Raw genomic sequence first — 22,131 nt, 5'->3', positions numbered from 1 at the left:
CAATGCAGTGGGACCTATGTAATCATTAGATATCATCTATCACACTGGGTATTTTGTTTAAATGAAGCATGAAATAGGACAAAACTCCTAGGAAAGGCTGGGCTTACTACAGCAACATATCTACATCTATACAACTTGTTTTAGACCCTTTCATTGAAAATTTGATTTAAGCATTTTCATTTAAGTGTGATATTGGTCATTAATAAAAAACTTTTTCACTAGGAAAAAAGACTGATATTCTAGAAAAATAAACCCAAATTATGAGTAAATGTTGTGTGGAATAGCCAAATCATGCAAATCAAAGCCATCACATGCAGAGGTGGTTAGGTTCTAGTTCTTTCATGTTAGACAGTGTTCTGTGGTAGATGTTATCATTTAAATTTTACAAAAGCCCACAAAAAGTATTACTCTCCCCATTTTATCAATGAGGAAAGAGACACTAAGATTAAATGATTTGCCCAAGTCAAATGATAGAAGATTTAAACCAAAAAGGCCTACCTCTACCATACTGACTCTAAACTAGGGCTTCTCAAGCTTATTTACCTAATGATCTGGTTAAAACACACAATCTGTTTCAGCGGGGACAGGAGTTTCAGATTCTCCACTTCTAACAAGCTCCCAAGGTGATACCAAGGCTTTTGATTCTTGGACACCCTTTTGAGTAGCAAGACCCTATAACTATCAAACTTAATCTTTCAAGATTCAGTGAAGGAAATGCTTAGGAAAGTTAGAAAGCAAGTTTGCAGGGTATTTCAATCAAACCAAGTGACCCTTCTTAGTCATGCTCTTAACACAAAGAAAAATAAGCTGGGATGGCTGCTTCCCTGACTTACAGATCTCTGATAGGTGGGGGTCCTCTTTTGTTTTTTAGTTCCAGATGAGGTAGAAGATGAAGATAAAGGTAAAGAAAGTGAAGGAGGGGTTGCAGGAGGGGGATGAGGATCTGATGACACAGTAAAAACGTTCTCCATCTCAAACAGCTGTGATAACATAGCACAATGTTTGTAACTATAATTAATAACAATTTAACACACATTTGACAGCCAATTTGTATATCTTCAAAGATTTAACATTAGGCCACTTTGGCAAAACATAACTTATTTAATCAGATTTTGATAGACAAAATAAATTACAGCATTAGCACTAAAAGGTCACATTGAAATGTATTTTTTAGTTTTCAACCAATCCCTACTGCATAAGTTACAACTTTTAAAATGCCAAAAATACTCTGGCGGTTGCTACAGTGCGACAATTCAGCCCAACCTCTTCTCAATATCCCACAACTTTACATAAAACCCAATATTCTCAATCACGTGTCTCCCTAAAGTAGGGTACACGCAGAATAATCCAATGGGGTGCGGAAGAAAATATCACAATTAGATTACCTAGTTTTGCCTAAACATTAGCTTTTTTTTCTCTTTGCCCCTGCCTGCGGCATGTGTAACTTTCTGGGCCAGGGACTGAACCTGTGCTAAAGCAGCGACACAAGCAGCTAGTGACAACGTTGGACCCTTAACCTGCTGTGCCACATGAGAACTTCAGCACTAGCTTTTCTAGTTATTGCGTATTTACAAGAGAGCCCTTGCTGAGGTGGTATGTCAGATCACATCACTAAGGGGGAGAACCACACAAGAGATTGACAGGGAAGCCCTCACTAGTTTACTCACTTTCAGCATATTAGAGTTGACATTTCCCCAATTCAGGGTGCAAACAAGTTTAGCTATCTGGTTTAACTAAACTGCCCTCACAATAGACAAACTATTGAAAAAAAGCTTTCAACAGAAGAATTTTAGATAGAAGGTAATAATAAAGAGTTCCCACTATGATGCAGTGGGTTAAAAATCTGACTGCAGTGGCTCGGGTTCAATATGCTGCCACACACAGTGGGTTAAAGGACGAGGCGATGCTGCAGCTGTGGCTCAGATTCAATCCCTGGCCCAGGAATTTCCATTTACTGTGAATGCGGCCATGAAAGAGAGAAAAAAAAAAAAAAAAAAAAAAAAACCATGATAATGCTAATGAAGCAAGCGCAAGCAGAGAATGTGAAGCTGATGCTTCTATTTTTTTCCCCTTTTTTGGCTGCACCCACAGCATATGGAAGTTCCTGGGGCAGGGATCAAATCCAAGCCACAACCTATGCCATAGCTGCAGCAATGCCAGATCCTTAACCCACTGGGCCGAAGCGGGGATCAAACCCGTGCCTCGGCAGCAACCTATGGAACCAGAGACAATGCTGGTTCCTTAAACTGCTGCCCCAAAGTGGGAACTCCAGAAGCTGACACTTCTAATCCTGGTATTAGTTCTTATAACCTCTACATTATGAAATAAATGACCAGTAAGAGCTGACAAATCTGCCAAAACATTAAGATCATAAATATGAGGATTTCTTGCTGTGGCACAATGGGATCTGGAGTGCTGGGATACAGGTTCAATCTCTCTGGCTCAGCATATCAGGGTAAGGATGGGTTGCCACAGCTGTGGCACAGGTTGCAACTGAGGGCTGGATCTAATCCCTGGCCTGGGGAACTCTATATGCCGTGGGGTGGCCAAAAAAGAAGAGAAAGAAAAGAGTATGATACAGACTTATACTAGCAGCAATAAAACAGACAAATGCATATTTTCCCTCAGACGTTAACTCATGATAGTAAAAAGTTTATAATTAAACATTTATAAACTAAGCATCTAGACATAATTTTTCTAGTGAAGGTGGAAAGTTTCTGCACTATTAATAAGCAAACTTTTTAATAATGTTGCTTATTTCATCTGTAACATTCCTGCTGCCTTACAAAGGAAATGCAGTAGTATAATCATGCAATTTATAAATACATATATATGTACATATTAGCCATACATGCCATTGTTAAATAATGTGGTAAAATTAATTTGAAGACCACTATTATATATATCACTTACTTAGATCAAGACTTTCAATCTGTGCTTTTTTTCTTTTTGTGTTTCCTTGGGGTTTCTTAATTTTTTCAATTTATTTTTTTCTTTCACAGCCACACCTGGACCCCTCCTGGGCTAGAGGTCAAATCTGAGTTGCAGGTGCAGCCTACAGCACAACCACAGCAACACCAGATCTGAGCCGCAAATGCCACCTATACCGCCCTTGCAACAATGCCAGATCCTTAACCCACTGAGCCACAAAAGGAACTCTCCTTTCCTCATGTTTAGGGTGTAGTTCTTATTATCATACAAATAAGAACACAATGATAAAATCTGTAATGCACAGGCCAGAGAGCTGCAAAAAAACCACACTCAAGTCTCTAGTCCTACTAGTCCTACCTGCAAGTAAGAGGTCACACTCCTGTTTTTCTCACCCTAAGGGAAAATGAACCAGACTCAGATGGGACTAGAGCTATAATTTCCTTCTAAGACTAAACTGTTCCCTAACAAGGGTATTAGAATTTAGGCTGTATTAAGTCTCATCTCTTTAGATGTGCACAACAAAACAGAACTGAAGTTCCTGTACACTGCAGTGGGTTAAAGACCCAGTGTTGCTGCAGTTGTAGCACAAGTCACAACTGAGGTGTCCCTCGCCCAGAACCCTTCCACATGCTGCAGGTGAGGCCAAAAATAAATTAATTTTTAAAAACCCCTAAAAATAGAACTGAAAAAGAACTTTTCCTTTCCCTTAGCATCTTTCCTGGCTTAAGTTTTTTTTCCTCTAGCCTTGATCCATTTGGGGGGGGGGGTACTTTTTTTTGGCCAGCCCATGACATGAGGAAGTTCCAGTGCCAGGAATCAAATCTACACAATAGTGACCCATGCCACTGAAGTGACAATGCTAGATCCTTAACCTGCTGTGCCATAGGAAAACTCCTAGGGAGTTACTTTTTAGAAAGGGAAAATCATATTATCACTAAAGCAACTTTTTCTTTTTTTTTTGTATGTGTAAAAGCAACTTTTTGTCTTTCACCATCACTTTATTTTTTTGTTTCATTTTATTTTTATTTCTTTAAATTTCATTGTTATTTCCCCAATACATTTTTTTTTTCTACTGTACAGCATGGTGACCCAGTTACACATACATGTATCAAGCAACTTTCAACAGGACAATGTTAACATTGCTCCCTTAAAAGAATTCCTAATAGTTTCAGCTGAATTCTTCTTAACCAGCACCATCAAAACTTTAAAGCACCATTAACAAAATGGATGTTCATTAAAAAAAACAATCCGGAGTTCCCGTCGTGGCGCAGTGGTTAACGAATCCGACTAGGAACCATGAGGTTGCGGGTTCGATCCCTGCCCTTGCTCAGTGGGTTAACGATCCGGCGTTGCCGTGAGCTGTGGTGTAGGTTGCAGACGCGGCTCGGATCCCTCGTTGCTGTGGCTCTGGCGTAGGCCGGTGGCTACAGCTCCGATTGGACCCCTAGCCTGGGAACCTCCATATGCCGCGGGAGCGGCCCAAGAAATAGCAACAATAACAACAACAAAGACAAAAGACAAAAAAAAAAAAAACAAAAAACAATCCAACCCTCCAACCAATTACTAAAAAGTCCAATGGAAAAAGGAGATACCTCAACAACAGATGCTTGTTTATAAGAAAATTAAGATAAAGACAACACCAAAAAAAAAGGGAGGGTGGAAGAAATGCAGCAGTATGGGAATGTTATTTGGCTTTCTTTAAATAGGGAGAAATCAGGAGTTTCCTGGTAGCCTAGTAGTTAAGGATCAGCGTTGTAACTGCTGTGGCTTGAGTCACTACTGTGGCACAGGTTCAATCCATGGCCAGGATCTTCCATATGCACTGGGTGGGTGTAGCCATTTAAAAAAATAAAAGTAATGGAGTTCCGATGCGGCACAATGGAAATGAATCCAACTGGGAACCATGAGGTTTCGGGTTCGATGCCTGGCCTCGTTCAGTGGGTTAACGATCCGGATCCGGCGTTGCTGTGAGCTGTGGTGCAGGTCGCAGATTCGGCCTGGATCCCACATTGCTGTGGCTATAGCGCAGGCTGGTAGCTGTAGCTCCAATTCAACTCCTAGCCTGAGAACTTTCATATGCTGCAATGCATCCCCTGCCCCACCAAAAAAAAGTTCTGTAGTAAACTACTACTTGGAATACAAAAGATTAGGCTGAACAAAAAAGCACTTCTATCCATTTCTACAACTCACGCCAGTGAAATCAAAGTTGTAGCAGCCAGTTTTTTACTCTTTTGAATAGTAAAGATAAAATCATACAATTTCAGTCTCCCTTACTTTATCTAATTGATAAACATTTTTAACACAATTGATAAGTCTAAGATTATTTTTTAGGAGTTCCCATTGTGGCTCAGCAGTAACGAACCCGATTAATATTCATGAGGATTTGGATTGGATCCCTGGCCTTACTGAGTGGGTTAAGGATCCAGCACTGCCATGAGCTGTGGTTCAGTCACAGACGTGGCTCAGATCCAGAGTTGCTATGGCACAGGCCAGTAGCACAGCTCTGATTTGACCCCTAGCCTGGGAACTTCCATATGTTGCAAGTATGGCTCTAAACAAACAAACAATTAAATAAAATTATTTTTTTAAAATCAGACAAGGAGGCAGGAAGAAACAAAGAGAAAAAGCAAATGGTACAATAACCTTAAAACTGAGTAACTGAATATCTGTTTACAGATTATTTAAATAAATTGGTATTACTGGTAGATTTTTTTTTTTTTTTTAATCTTTTTAGGGCCGCACCTGCAGCATATGGAGGTTCCCAGGTTAGGAGCCTAATCAGAGCTGTAGCCGACAGCCTATGCCACAGCAACACCAGATCTGAGTGGCACCTGCAACCTACACCACAGCTCACAGCAACGCCGATCCTTAACCCACTGAGCAGGCCAGGGGTCGAACCTGCAACCTCATGGTTCCTAGTCAGATTTGTTTCTGCTGTGCCATGACGGGAACTACTGATTGATTGATTTTTATGGCCTCACCCACAAATATGGAAGCTCCTGGGGCCAGTGACTGAATCTGAAGCTGTGGCAATACCAGATCCTTTAACCCACTATGCTAGGCTGGAGATTGAAACTGAGCCTCTGCAGCAACCCAAGCTACTGCAGTCAGATTCTTAACCCACTGTACCACAGTGGGAACTACTGGTAGTTTTAAATTAAGGAGTAATTCCGGTCCACAGTAAGGTTATTATTACCACAGTAAGTCCTCAATCTTTATTTTTTTTATTTTTATTTTTTTTGTCTCAATCTTTAAATAAACTGAAGGCAAAGGAGTGTTTCTTGAAATGGTGATGAAGCTCTTATAAGACAACAACCTAAGAATGACCTGTTTAATTCCCTATTTTATTTGATCAATGCAGCATTTTACAAAAGGTTTACCACCTACTTCTCTTTGAAATTACATTCCTTGGCATTTCTTCCCGACTCTCTATTTCTTTGAACATTTTCTTCTTTGGCACTTCTTCCTTTATTACCTATAAAGCAATGACTCCTTTCTGAATTCCAAGCCTTTCTGATTTTATAAAAACTAGAAACTAAACACTATAAGGGAAAATTGCCCATCACAATCTTATCTCCCGCAATCACTGTTTAACACTCCGTACTAGAATATTTTCTTGATTTTGGATTACTGTCTAAATAATAAACACAGCAGAGTTCCACAAGTCCCTATTTGTACTTTCCTATTCCTATGAACAAAGGTTTCTAACTTCGACAACTAAGTATACTAAACCAATTCACTCCAGCCTTGTCTTCACATTCAAATGGTCACCAGTCCTATTCTACCTCTAAAAATCCTAGCGTCTACTTCTTTGACTTTACCCTAGCTTTTATATTCCGTACACTCTGTCCACTGCTCTTAACAAGTCTTACCATCCTCAGCCTATTTCTTAAAAGTGGCACCATTTGCCTTTTAAAGATACACTTCTGAATATATAACTTTAAAATATGGAGCATTAAAGTATCTCATATTTTGAAATACAGAGTCCATTAAGTCCTTGCTTATAAACATCTGATGACTTTCCTAAAGAATAAAGTCAAATATAGTAGGCTTTCTGAACCTGCTTCCAGCAAGGCTTCCCTTTCCAGTTACTATCTCTGCCCTACAAAACTGTATTCTGTATTTTCTTCCAACGGACTGCTCAATACTTACCCATGCGTTCAGATCTCCCTGAATCTGCTCCTTCTGTTACCACTCCACCTCTACTGAAAGACTCTTCTCAACAAAGTACTACTCACCTTCAAATGTCCTGTCTCCGTAGCCTTTCTTTACCCAAGGTTACCTCAAAGACTGCAAAAGGGTATCTGAAACTTTAACTTTTAAAGAGTACAGACAGAATTTTCCTAAGAGATCAATAAATCAAGAGATCTGCATGTATTAATAAGTATTATCGTGAATGAAAAATCCCAGTTTTGACCATTAATACAATCCTCATCTAACAAGAGACAATAAGTTATTTTCATACTAGTAGTTCAGATTATAAATTGTCTTCGGATTACCTTTAGAAGAAAACAGATTAAGAGTTTATATTTAACCAAATAATCAGGAAGTCCAGAATTATAAACTGATTCTTGCCAACAGAAACCATCCACCTACCTCGCAGTGATAATCAAATATTGCACTTTCAGTAGTATTTGCTGATTCTTCTTCTTCAGCACACGTTTCAAAGGATGAAAGTTGCTAGTATTAAAAAAAAAAAAAAAAAAAAAAAAAGAGCGAGAGAAAATGATCTATCAAGCTAATAAAGAATACAACTGCTGCTGCACCGGGCAATCTCACAGTACAGCACTGAAGAAAACAAAGACTACTAGCAGCGTTGGGAAGTGCTCTTTCAAAGCTGTTGAGTAGGCACAAACTTCTTGTTTCAGATCAAGTGTTGTGTCTTCAACTTAAGTGTACTCTTCTTTGGTCTTGTTGGTTGTTTCGAGGTTTGTTCCTTGCCTGATCTGAACTTGAAGCAGCAGTTTCAGGTGGTAAAGTCTGTTCTGTTACACTTCATACTAGAGATAAAAAAAAAAATTAAATATAAATTTTTAAAGACATTAAGTATAACTTACATAAAGAATATGAAACAAAAGGTAGGTGGAGGGACAAGCTCGTTTCATTAGCTTAGACTCAAGCAATGCAGGAAACCTGGAAGCATACTCAATTTTGAGCATACTCAATTTTGAGCAAGCTCTCAAATGCTAACGGGTTATCTCCTTCGATACTACACAATCAAAACTGGAAATTATTTCAGTCCTCACCAACTCTCCGTTCCCCTAAATTAGTTCTAGTTACACAGCACAATATTCAATTTAGTACAAGTGTTTTACAACTATGCAGTATTGTGTTAGGTACTGTGGAAAACACCAAAGAGGTTCCCGCCACCAGGGAGTTTACTCTTGTTGAGAAATAGCAGATATACCTGGGGAAAAAAACAGAATATAGGACAAAATGCCAAATATTAGTTTGTTCAACCAATATATGGATATCTACCATGTCACATATAGTAGAAACACTAGTTACTGTTTGTTAAGCGCCATCTGTGCATCAAAGTAACATGGTCAGAGAAAACTTTTAATAAGAGGTGGAACAGTTCAGCTTAATTTGGAGAAACAGGCAGATTTTTAAGGGAAAGAAAACAACTGGGTATTCCAAGCACAAAATCCAGGCAACTAGATTCTAAGTTCCTTGAGAGCAGAGACAATTACATGATTTTCCTATGCCTAGCATCATGGAAGCATCGTTGCATGAATGGCAAACAAGTGTGGCTCGCTGTCTCAGAGGAATGAATAGGCTAGCCTGACTAGAACAAAGGGCTGGGTTAAAGTGAAATGAGATATGTGGTGTGACAGGTGCAGTAGAGCCAGATTATGAAGCATTTCAACTTGATATAACAGGAAACAGAGAGACTCAGTTCTTGATGAAAGGGTATTAAGTCTTCAAATCTTATGAGTGATGACTTAGTGAAGGAAACACATTTCATTTGAGCTATTGGTATAAACAGATGAAAAATACCAATAGAAGAGAAACAATTAAGATGAGAGGGAAGAGAAATAAAACATGCATAAATAAACCCGTAGAATTGTGCTTTATATTAGCTATGAAAATGATTATTTTGCAATGACTCAAATGTTAGCTAAAATGGTGATGTTAACCAAAATGATTTATATTGGGAGAAGAAAAGGTGGATTTGGTCTTAGATATGCTGAAGGATAGATAGCATACTTTAAGAACATCAGAACTTAAGAATGACTATAAGGTGAGAGACCAGAGCTGCCGAAATAGCTAAAGTAGAAGAGCTCAATTCTAATTCAATCATACTGATCCTTACCAGTAAAATGCTACAAACGAGTTATTTACTCTCCCTGAGTTTCATTTTCTCCTATGCAAAATGAAAACTCGGAAAGAGCTGATCTGTGGCCACTGGGTATATCTAACATTCCATAACCTTAGACTGTTACTTCAAATATCCAATGTTAATTTGTTCTTTCAATTTTATTTGGATCATTCTTCTATTACCCAGACTAGATATTTTTTAGAGCAATTGTTCTCAAAGCTCTTGGGAAGCTTTAAGAAATACCTATGCCCAGTGTCTACCCAAAGAGTAATTTAACCAGCCTAACATGGGGCCACTTCTGCAATGATCTTTGAGTCCTCCCTCTCTACATCCACACCCACATACTACAAGTCTTATCAATATTTCAAGATTTCTTTGTATTCATCTTTTGTCCTAAATGACATGCTGTCTCAGTCCAGGTATCTGACACATCTGCTAACTTCCAGTGTCAAAACTTTCCAATTTCTGTCACATAACACTACCGAACTGGTTTACCTAAAATTCCAACTTCATCTCATTCAACTCCCGATCCAAAACCCTCAGTGACTTTTCCAGAACTCTAAATGGAAGTTCTTAATTCTGGCTGCCCATCCAACCCACCTGGGCAACTTAAAAAACAAAACCTGGATTCCACCTGGAGATTCTAATTTAATAGAGGAGTTGGGTCCCAGGCATTGGTATATTTTCTTTTCCCTCTTCCTGCGAGGTGTTTATTTATATTAACCATCCTTCAAGGTGTCTCTATTCTACCTTTCAATCTTTATCTGCTACTACTCTCCAGTTCTTCCAGAGAGATGCAACTTCCTCCTTGATTATATATATATATATATATATGTTTTGCCTTTTAGGGCCACACCCACAGTATATGGAAGTTCCTAGGCCAGGGACAGAATCGGAGCTACAGCTGTTGGCTTACACCACAGCTCACAGCAGCGCAGGATCCTTAACCCACTAAAAGAGGCCAGGGATCGAACACACAACCTCATAGTTCCTGGTCTGACTCATTAACCACTGAGCCACGATGGAACTCCATCCTCCTCAATTCTTAAACACAACTCTTGGGAGATTTCTGAATTCCAGTCTTTCTGCATATGGGTCTTTCCAAAAGGAATATATTTCGTCATCTTTCATACGACGAAAAAAAAAAGCCTTTTTTGACCATCCCAGCACAGACTTATTACCTTAATTCCCAATATAGGAGGCATTAACTCCTATTGCCTGTATCATTCTTTTTGGTACCACATCATTTATGCACTTTGTTTCATATTTATGTATCTTTTTTCTTCAATTATATTTCAAATTTCTGAAAGGGAAATTCAGGTTTATTTCCTTATCATAGCCTCCTTTAGTGCCTAACCCAACCCAGTACTGCTAAACTTAAACCACAGCAGGAACTAATATAGCAAAACACTGTTAACCTATAATATACTAAAGACACAAACCAAGTTGGTATACAGTTCCACCAAATTTAGAAAACTTTGTTTTGGTTAACTGCATAAAGTCTAAATTATCTAATCAAGAAATAAGATTCTTTTAAAAGGTACTCATTGGGCATTTTAATAAATTAGCTATCCACTCATGCCAAGATTATTAACATTCACAGGCGATGCTGACAAATTCTTTTACTTTAATCCTCTGAAGTTAAGTGTATCCTTTACATCCCCCAAAAGCTAGGCAATTCTTAAGTCACATAAAATATAGACTACTAATAAAAAAAACTAGGAACAACTTAAATGTGGGTCTGAGAGTCTCCCTGATTGCTAAGTAATCAACTCCTTTTCCCTTTTCTCTGTATGGGAACACTATTGCCATTAGCTAATTATAAACTACTAAGTCATGCTGTTTTAGGAGTTAAAGTTAATTCCTTTACTTGAACTAATAAACCCAAATAACCATGCCCTATTTCACCTGCTTTAAAAATGATCACCACCTGTTTTTTTGTCTTTTTAGGCCCACACCCTCAGCATATGGAGAGCCCCAGGCTAGGGGTCCAACTGGAGCTGTAGCTGCCGGCCTATGCCACAGCCACATCATATCTAAGCGAGACCTATGCCACAGCTCACGGCCACCCCGGATCCTTAACCCACTGAGTGAGGCCAGGGATCAAACCTAGGTCCTCATCGATGCTAGCCAAATTCGTTTCCACTGAGCCACAATGGGAACTCCCATCACCACTTGTTTTGTTATCTACTGTCTCCTCCAGTTTGCTGCTTTATCTCAAAGGGCTAGCAGAAGCCAGGCACACAGTAGGTGCTAAGTTAATACAGGCTGAATTAATACATTTATATGGCATTAATCCATCTAAAACATATCACATAATCCAGGTAATCATTTTGACAAATTATTCTCAAAAGTCTGTACAGCATTCACTTGGGAAGAATGTTAATGAAATGCTAATAAGCCAGTCTATGAAAGCCTCTCCCCCCAACCCACTTTCTTCAAAGAATACTTTCTTACTTTGAGAAGAGCAAAGACCCCAAAAGGCAGTACAGGACTGAAAAAAATCTCTATTGTTGATTCATATTAATAATATTCATTCTTGCCTTAACTCCCTAGTTCATATTTCTTGATGCATTAACTCCACACAAGTTGAAGTGTATCACATTTTCCCCTAATCTGGATAAATGAAGTGCCAAACAGGTTTTGATTTGGTATCCAAGGAAAATGATAAAGCTTAGATAATTAGCCACTTCAAAATAATTTAAGTCATCACTGTGTTGAGGGGAAATAAAAGAAAATCAAATTGCTGCAACCACCTTTTTGTACATGTTTACTTTAGTAATAACAATTACGCCAAGTTGTTAGTTACTAAGATATTTCAAATTATATACCCATCAGCACTAAAGGATTTTACATATACTAATACTTTAAAATAGGAAAAATGCCAATGTGGGAAGAAGTTGAAGAAAGACACAAAAAAATCAGAGAATAGTGTAGACCAACACTGTCCAAAAGAAATACAGTGCAAGCCACACATGTAATATAAAATCTTCTAGCAATCATATTAACGTGAAAAGAAACAGGTGAAACTAATTTTACTTATGTCTCTTATTTAACCAAATAAATCCAAAATATCATCACTTCCCACAGGTAACTGACATTTTAAAAACATTCGTTGAGGAGTTTCTGCTCTGGCACAGTGGGTTAAGAACCTGACTGCAGCTGCTTGGGTTGCCATGGAAGCATGGGTTCGATCCACCACCCAGCAGTGGGTTAAAAGATCCAGCACTGCTGCAGCTGCAGCTAGACCACGAGAGAGGCCATTTAAAAAAAACAAAACAAAAAACAAAAAACAAAAACCCTAAACCCATAATAACAAAAAACATTCTTTGAAATCCAACGCTTATTTTATAACACAGCACAATGAACACAGTTCACATGCACAAAGGCCACACATGGCTAGTGACTACCACACTGATCAGAGCAGGTGTAAAATGATGAGGGGGAAAAAGGCATAAGCATGCCCAACAAAAGAAAAGTAAATATAAGGTCCCTGGGTGAAGACTTTCACTAATAGGAGGAGGCAGTACCTAGCAAATGTGACCATAGCAGAAGTTTGTACTTATTAAATCTGAGAAGCAGAAGTGCAAATAACTGACTGGTTATATACTGACTGTAACTGAAAACCAATGGAACTAGCAGGTTCAATGTGAATAAACTGCTGAAAAATTTATTTTCAACTATAATGTTTTACCTCAGCATAAAAGAACATATTAGAATGCTCACAAAATAATCATTCAATACACTATACTTAAAATACCCCAAACAGAAAATGTCACACAATGGAAATATCTAACAATTCCTCAGGCTTGGTAGTATGAACTGAAAAAGTTTTCATTTTTCTTTTTAACTAGATGTTCACACATGCAAGTGGAAAACATTTTAATACCGAGACAAAGGAATTTTAAGAAATCCTGATTTGGCACAAGAATTTAAAAGCAATAAATGATGGGAATCAAAACAAGCCACTCCCACCACAGCAGTTTCATCACTGAAGACATTCTAGCTATTTGGTCTTAAAAAACAGTTATAGTTCTTCTAGTTTAATCATTATGAAAAATCGTACAAATTTTACAGCTCTCTATAAGACAGTCTGGGTCAAAGATATCAAAGCAGTTTCCTCTTCGTTTTCTGAAAAGTCTAAACTAAGAAAATCAATGCCCTGTGTTTATTTAAAAAGATCTCAAGATTTTCATTTTGTAGTACAGTCCTCATATTCAACGCCTTAAAAATCTATCCACATTGCATTTCCATGTTTAAACTTCCTTGTCAAAGGTATAGTTCTCACAATAATGTGAATGAATTTAATGCTACTGAACCATACACTTTTTTTAAAGTGGTTAAAATGCTATATATATGTATATCTTACCACAACTAAAAAAAAAATTCTTTAAATGTTGTACAGCCCTGCAATGTCTGTCTTTAGATGAAAGGAGGGGAAAACAGGAATGGGATAAAGCAGGACTACATGTTAGCTTTCACATTCTCATTTTTGATTTGCTAGGAATTTACCAGAATTTAACTATACTCTGAAGATCATACTTATTAAGTCAGAACTTATTTACAAAAAAAGAAAACCTATCTTCTGTGCCTCAAATACTTTACTTTTCAACTCAGCTGCTATAAATACTCATCTCAAGAGTAAACATCCAGAGCAGCTGCAAAATCACTCAAACCACTACCATCTTTTATTTCGGGCCTATGGCTAAAAGGAAAAAAGAAGAAACATGGCTGAAAATTTATCAAGATTTTATGACTCCACCCCTTTACCTACACCAACAATAAATACACAATATTGATTAGTACTAAAAGGACACCAAATTATTTTATTTCCCCTCAATATAGTATTGAAAATGCTTCAAACTAAAAATGAAAATTACTCAGCGTTTTGATATGGAATAACTTATATTAGTGGCTATAATTTGGTACTTACATTTTATTGATTTGAAGCTCTGGCCAAGAGCTAGCTGCCAGTTCGAACCATTCTGGTAAAAAGCTAAGTCCTTCAGATTTAAATATTTAACTATCACAGTGCCTTTGGGCGTTCTCCATCCCTCTCCACGCTGTCCCTCAACTGTTTAAAAAGAGGACCACATTATTCTGCTCTTTTAGGTGCAAAACAAGGAAATCAATCGCACAATGTTCAGATTTTTTATTTGCAGTCTGAGATCTGTTTTAGAGAGCATACCCTGCCTCACTTGAGAGTCAAGCAAGAGAGGAGCCATCTGAATGTTTCTAAAGGAAAACCTTAAAGCAAAAACACCCGTGGCACTAAGATTTCGGACTGATGAAACATCGGGGGTTAAAAACCTCCAAAGTGTCTCTGACCAGGGCTCTAGAAAAAACTAACTCTACTTAGAATGATGAAGCCAAGCCGATCTTTGCACAATGTGGGCCAGGCTCCTGCACCATAAGAACAAGAGAAGGTGGTAAGAACTCCATTGACCTCTCACAGAGTTCGCCCCAACCCCAAGGACAGGGGGTGAGAGCCATGTGCCTAAGGGGTTGGTTCCTTTTCTTAAGAACCTAAGGGAGGCTTAGGTGGGTGTTGAGACCCAAGACAGACAGCTCTAGGTGAATGGAAAGAAGGACGACAATTTGGCCGCGCTACAGTGCCAGATGTGGCCGAGGAAAGGGGGTGTCTCTAAGCACTTAGGTGGAGTGAGGTCTCAGTCCGTACACAAAGGAGGCGCCACTACCGCAATGCGCTCTGGTACTCGTAGTCAGATGCCCAAGCCAGAAGGTGGCAAGAAACTATGGGGTCCAGAGTCAGAGCAGGCCCCTCTCCTCAGCCTCCGGCTCTTCCAGCATCACACAAAGGACCGCGCCACCACCCCCTCACCCCGCCCGCCGGGACTTGTAGTTCCCGTTCCCCTATCAAACCACAGAGAAGGACTAAGCCAGACTACAACTCCCAGCAGCCTCCGCGCCCGAGCCCCGCACCCCTGCCTCCATCTTGGCTGCGGTCGGAGCCTCCATTTTCGCTCCCTCCCCCCACTTTAGTCACCACCACTGCTACCACACGCGGCCGTCGGGCCTCGATTCTTCTCTTCGACTCTGCAACTTAACGTGAGGCCTAGACAGCCGAACTAGGAGGGAATGGAAAAGCCTGAGGTAGGGACTCAGGCTGAGTTCTTTCCTACCCGGAGCTCTAGGAGTGCCCAATCTAACTCTGAAGTCTCTCCCGTTCGTCTCGGTCTTCACATCTGCCTTTAGCCCGGGTCCTTGCTGCCCCCAATTAGACCCTGAGGTCGTACTTACCCCAACAGCTCAGCGCCCCCTCTCCAGCGCCGCCATAAGCAGCACGGCCCGGTACGTAGGAATAAATCTCGCTTCTCTCGCGAGAGTTGCGGGCTCCGAGCGCGTGCACAGGAAGGGGGGGTGGAGCGTATCCCTAACACGCCTGCGCACGAAGGAAGAGTGACGCCAGCTTGTACCCTGCATTTAACCACAACCAAGATGGTGTCTACGTTCCCTAAGATTCTCTACCCCGTGAGCTGCGGGAAACAACCTCAGTGTTTGCTGACTCCGCTGGGACGCAAGGGGCGGGGCGGCGGGTGACTTTTGGCCTCTCTTAGATTTGCACACCTGAGTATGCTTCAGGCAGAGAGACCTGGGTAAAACAGCCGCGAGGGCGAATAGCTTGGAGGGCATATCAGGAATGTCATATAAAAGATTTCTCTTTTCCGAGAGATAATCCCGAAGCTCCTAAACTCCAGTTTCTTTTTATGTACAGTGTAAGCTTTCTCTCATCTGCTGCTTTAGACTGGAGTTTTCATTAGTATAGAGTTGGTTTTTAGCAAAGTGATTTGGATGCCTTAAGTGAAAAATTTGTCTCCCACAAACTGTATTGTGTGCAACAGACGGACAAGAGGGAGCAGGGTAGCATAATCATTAAAAAACTCCTTCGGAGATCCCGTCGTGGTGCAGTGGTTAACGAATCCGACTAGGAACCATGAGGTTGTGGGTTCGATCCCTGCCCTTGCTCAGTGGGTTAACGATCTGGTGTTGCCGTGAGCTGCGGTGTAGGTTGCAGACGCAGCTCGGATCCCGCGTTGCTGTGGCTCTGGTATAGGCTGGCAGCTACAGCTCCGATTGGACCCCTAGCCTGGGAACCTCCATATGCCGCGGGAGCGGCCCAAGAAATGGCAAAAAGACAAAAAAGACAAAAAACAAACAAACAAACAAAAAAAACCCCAAAACTCCTTCAACTGACCTTTCAAGTTACCAGAAGATGTTATTAGTGTGTCAGGTAATCAAAGAGACTGAATCAGTAACCAAAAGGTTGAAATCAGGGCAAATGGATGATTCATCCAAGGGAGAAAGAGGAAAGGAAGAAAATGGTTAATTCTGTCCACAGAAAAGTTCAATGAATTATCCCTTGACAAGCTTTAGAGCAGTTCCCTCTGGTGAGAGGAATGCTTTTCACGTATTCTGTGGCTCTCTTACTTGACAGTGTTGGATCAAAAATGACCAGTTACTCTTCTGAGAACTCTCCCACCCATTTTATTTTCTCTTTGAACATATATTTGTCTGGCATCTCCTAAGTGACATCGCTGGAATGCATACAGTAGTAACAACAAACGGATATGGTTCTGTCCTCAAAGAATTTGTAGTCTAGCACCATTCAATAATAAAACAAAATCTAAACATACGCATTGAAATAAGTGCAGGGAAGGACAGCGTATAACCTCCAATTCTGAGCAAATCATCTTGAATTATAAGAGGAAGCAATATCCTACTTCTGATGTTCAAAGATTTTTCTCTTTGCCTCTGTTGTTATTGGTCTAATCTCATTAAAGAGCAGCCTCTTTATTGCCTTCCCACGCTTTCCCAGGAACACATATTTGCTTCACTTTCAGTGCTTTCACAGCTCATTCTACTATAATTATTTATACTAGCTAGTGATACTTTAGAACAGGACTTGTGACATTCATCGTTGCATCACTGGTTCCTGACAACACCTGGCATAGACAGCTCTCAAAAGCTTGTTGAATGAATAGGACTGGACAACAGTGTAAGTTGTTTTTAGAAAGTGGAATGTTCAGTTGGGAAGTACAGAATATAAATATATCAAGCTAGCTCTTCTTTTTTTTTCCTTCTGATCTCTCTGCAGCAATAGATCTAGTTTGGATATTCTAACCTAGTGTTACAGAGAAACTGTCCTGGGCTCTTGCACTAGAAACAAAGTCATGTGAAGCTGAGCTAAAAGTAGAATTAGGTCTAAGAGCACACATTCTCAAATATCACAGCAAAGGAAAATGTAAAAAATAATAGTATCACTACATTCTATAAAAACAATTCATATGAATAAGAATAAAGTCTCAATTTCTACCATCTAACTATAGCTTCTAAAGACCTTCTTAAATTATATAACTATTTCATCATTCTCCTTTTATCTCAATTGCCTTTATTCCTCCCTGATCCATAATTAGTATCAATTTACATTTAACATGAAATGCAAGTATGTATAAACCCAGAAGCACATATTTAAGTTCCAATAAAGTAAGACTAATTTTATTTAAATCACTAGCTTAAATGATTTATTCATTCTACAATTGCCACTCATAGAGGTAGGTTTCATTTTTAGAAGATCACATTTTTAAGGCAACAATATTTTTTCAGATTAATGTTGAAGTAAAAAAAAAAAACAACAACAACACAACCCAGGGGAAGTTCCTGTTGTGGCTCAGAAGTAATGAACTTGACGAGTATCCATGAGGACTCAGGTTTGACCTGTGGCCCTGCTCAGTGGGTTAAGGATCCGGTGTTGCCATGAGCTGTGGTGTAGGTTGCAGACACACAGACATAGACACAGCTGGGGCTGTGGCATGGGCAGGCAGCTGGAGCTCTGATTCAAACCCTAGCCTGGGAACTTCCAAAACCCCAAAATGTAGTTATCTTTTTATTTTATTTTTTAAACTGAAGTTAATAAAAGCAGAAACTTCTTAAGTTACTTGGGAAACCATTTCCTATACAACAGGGTAGTTATCGATTTGGAGAAGATATTTAGTTTTTTAAGGAATAATCACCAGAATTTTAAAATTGCATGCATTATTTTTGGTTATTTATCATACAAATTTTTCTGAGAATCTTAAATAGATAATGAGATTGATTATGGGTTTTTTTTTTCCCTCTACAATTATCAATTTGTAATTGATATTCTCTGGAGTCTTTTTGAGACACAAAAGTAAGCATCCTTGGAGTTCCTGTCATGCCTCAGTGGTTAACGAATCTGACTAGGAACCATGAGGTTTCGGGTTCGATCCCTGGCCTTGTGCTGTGGTGTAGGTCACAGACCCCGCTCAGATCCCTCGTTGCTATGGCTCTGGCATAGGCAGGTGGCTACAGCTCCTATTAGACCCCTAGCCTGGGAACCTCCATATGCCTCGGGTGCGGCCCTAGAAAAGACAAAAAACAACAAAAAAAAGTAAGCATCCTTTACACATTTATGAGGTTTTCTTGAGCAGTGATGGATGAGATTTTTGTGAGTTCTCTGTGAAATGAGAAAAATTAGATAATGTAGAGATTTTTTTTTAAAGTTAAATTGATTCAAGATTTATGGGCTGTTTTTATTCTGACTAGTGAAGTTAAGACGAACATCTATTATACAATTATGGGAATATTGGATTCAAGATTTCAAAGTGGGAAGTTCCTGTTGTGGCTCAGTGGTTTGAGAGGCCAACTGGTGTCCATGAAGATGCGGCTTCAATCCTTAGCCTCACTCTGTGGGTTAGGGATCCGACGTTTTGGTGAACCTCGGTGTAGGTCACAGATGTGGCTCAGAACCCGAGTTGCTGTGGCTGTGGCGTGAGCCTGCAGCTGTAGTTCCAATTCCACTCCTAGCTTGGGAACTTCCATATATCACAGGAAGTGTGTGGCCCTAAAAAGCAAAAAAAAAAAAAAAAAAAAAGAAAAAGAAAATTTGAGAATGGGAAAACACAATTTGGAGCAAAAACTTTTATAGGGAATAATAACTTCCCAGAGTTCCTGCTGTGGAGCAGTGGGTTAAGGATCTGGCATTGCCTAGTTGCCACAGCTGTGGCATAGGTGAACAATTGTGGCTTAGATTGGATCCCTGGCCTAGGAACTTCCATATGCCATAAAAAAATTGAAAATTAAAAAAATAATTACTTCCAAAAGAATGTAAATATGATTTTTTGGGGCCACACCTACAACATGCAGAAGTTCCTGGGCCAGGGATCAAGCCCAGGCCACAGCTATAACCAGAGCCACAGCAATGACATAGGCTCCTTAACCCACTGAGCTGTCAGGGAACTCCTATAAATAAGATTTAATCCTAGAACCCTACAACCCAAAACTTGTTATTTGTTAATAAGCCCCCAAACAGTTAAACTGATTGTTTAAATGAGAGTAATATATAAAATAACAATTATGCAATAAAATATTAGAATTTAAATAAGAATAAGGCAAAAACTTTAACATGTCAACATTGCATTAATGGAAGAATGTGGACATGCTAAGCTGCCACAGTAAAAGTAATCACCACATACAGTAGAAAACTGACAGAACACTGTAAACCAACTCTATTGGAAAAAGTAAACATCATGAAAAAGAAAAGAAAAAAAAGTAATTACCATAACATTTTAGCTCAGGAAATCAGCCAGAAGGAAGTATGGAGCAAAAGCCTATTTTAGGAGTTCTTGCTGTGGTGCAGCAGGTTAGGATCCAGTGTTGTCACAGCTGTGGCATAGGCCTCACCTGGGATGCAGATTCAATTCCTGGCCTAGGAACTTCCATATGCCTTGGGTGTGGCCAAAAAAAAGAAGAGGAAGAAAAAGGAGGAAAAAAACTATTTTAAATTTAATTAAAAATAAAAACCTCCTGGAGTTCCCGTCGTGGCGCAGTGGTTATCGAATCCGACTAGGAACCATGAGGTTGCGGGTTCGATCCCTGCCCTTGCTCAGTGGGTTAACGATCCAGCGTTGCCGTGAGCTGTGGTGTAGGTTGCAGACGAGGCTCGGGTCCTGCCTTGCTGTGGCTCTGGCGTAGGCCGGTGGCTATAGCTCCGATTCAACTCCTAGCCTGGGAACCTCCATATGCCGTGGGAGCGGCCCAAGAAATAGCAAAAAGACAATAAATAAATAAATAAAAACCTCCTGCTGTGTAGCACTGGGAACTATGTCTAGTCACTTACATGATAATGTGAGAAAGAATGTATACATGTATGTGTAACTGGGTCACCATGCTATACAGCAGAAAACTGACAGGACACTGTAAACCAGCTATAATGGAAAAAAATAAAAATCATTATAGAAAAAATAAAAAAATAAAATTTGGTTAAGCCTTTCATTAAAAAATTAGATTCTACTAGAAAATAAACTCTACTGAGGTAAAACAAAAAACAAACAAAAAAACAACAACCAACTGCACTTAGAATAAATCCAGGAGTTCCTGTCGTGGCGCAGTGGTTAACAAATCCGACTAGGAACCATGAGGTTGTGGGTTCGGTCCCTTCCCTTGCTCAGTGGGTTAACGATCCAGCGTTGCCGTGAGCTGTGGTGTAGGTTGCAGACGCGGCTCGGATCCCGCGTTGCTGTGGCTCTGGCGTAGGCTGGTGGCTACAGCTCCGATTCAACCCCTAGCCTGGGAACCTGCATATGCCGCGGGAGCGGCCCAAGAAAATGGCAAAAAGACAAAAAAAAAAAATAATAATAATAATAAAATAAAAAAAAGAAAAAAAAAAAAGAATAAATCCAAACTCTTTTACCATGACTTACAAGGCCCTAAGTGACCTAGTTCCCACTAAGTCTCTAACCCCTGGTTAACTGTGACTCATTTCCACTGCCATTTTAGTTCCTCTAACATTGCAAATTTGTTCTACTTCAGAATACATGCCTTTACTCTTGCCTCTGCTTGGAATGTCTCTTTCCCCAAATCATCACATAGTAGGCACTCTCTCATCATTCACGTTTCAGCCCAAATGATACTGTCTCACAATGATCTTTTCTAAAGTAAAAGTACCCCCGTTACCATTACTCTCCATGATAACGTTAGCTCGTTTTATTGTCTTTATAACACTTATTGCTATCCAAAATTAACACATTTATGAATTTAATTGTTTGTTGCCCTGCTTCCTGAACAGTAACAAAAGATTCAGTTCTCTGGTTCATCATTGTATCCCCTAAACCTAGAATGGTGGCTGATAAAACAGTAAATACTTAATACATAGTCACTGAATGAATGACTTAATTAAATACTTAATTAAATCTAAGGCAGTATTGATTGTGTGATACATCATATTTATGCACCAGCAGGAAGAAAATATGTTTCACTGTGACATAAGACTTTTATTACTTAAAATTTTAATTTATATTTATTAAAAGAGCTCTTTTAAACTAATTTAGACCTGTCTTTGGGGGTTTGTTTTTTGTTTTTGTTTTTGGCTGCAGCATGCAGTGGCTTGATGTGGGACCTCAGTTCTCAGACCAAGGACAACTTGGGATACAGTGGTGAAATCACCGAATTCTAACTGCTAGACCACCAGGGATCTCTCTAGACCTAGTTTTTTGGTTTTGTTTTGTTTTTCATGTGTTACTCTTCTGTATATATAAAGTAAAAAAAAAAAAATAAGCAAATTGGTTAAGATATTCCTAAAACTTCTTTACAAAGTCCAATCCTTCTGAATCTCCTTTTGTTAATAAGTTTGAACTTTTTTTTTTTTTTTTTTTGCTTTTTAGGACTGCACCTGCATATGGAGGTTCCCAGGCCGGGGGTTGAATCCGAGCTGCAGCTTCCGGCCTACGCCACAGCCACAGCAATGCTGGATCCGGTCTGCATCTGTGACCTACACTGTAGCTTGAATACCAAATCATTAACCCATTGATCGAGGTCAGGGATCAAACCCGCATCCTTAT

At 39.5% G+C, this 22,131-nt stretch overlaps 1 protein-coding gene across 6 annotated transcripts in view; it reads right to left on the bottom strand.

The window, feature by feature from the left end:
• Positions 1–15,667, bottom strand: part of CSDE1 (cold shock domain containing E1) — a 41,224-nt gene extending 25,557 nt beyond the window's left edge. For 2 of the 6 annotated variants that reach the window (XM_003481484.4, XM_005655415.3), the window contains exons 1-3: positions 15,515–15,667; positions 7,528–7,931; positions 834–980 (exon numbers count right to left, since the gene is read on the bottom strand). In XM_003481484.4, coding sequence (XP_003481532.1) covers positions 834–971 — 138 coding nt within the window. In that variant the 5' untranslated portion in view covers positions 972–980; positions 7,528–7,931; positions 15,515–15,667. Of the gene's footprint in view, positions 1–833; positions 981–7,527; positions 7,932–14,186; positions 15,073–15,514 lie in introns of those variants that run through there. The other 4 variants (XM_005655416.3, XM_005655417.3, XM_021090004.1 and 1 more) reach the window with 3 other exon arrangements.

The sequence above is a fragment of the Sus scrofa genome, chromosome 4, assembly GCF_000003025.6.
Source record: "Sus scrofa isolate TJ Tabasco breed Duroc chromosome 4, Sscrofa11.1, whole genome shotgun sequence".
Classification (NCBI taxonomy): Eukaryota; Metazoa; Chordata; class Mammalia; order Artiodactyla; family Suidae; genus Sus; species Sus scrofa.
This window is presented reverse-complemented; position numbering and strand designations above follow the sequence as displayed.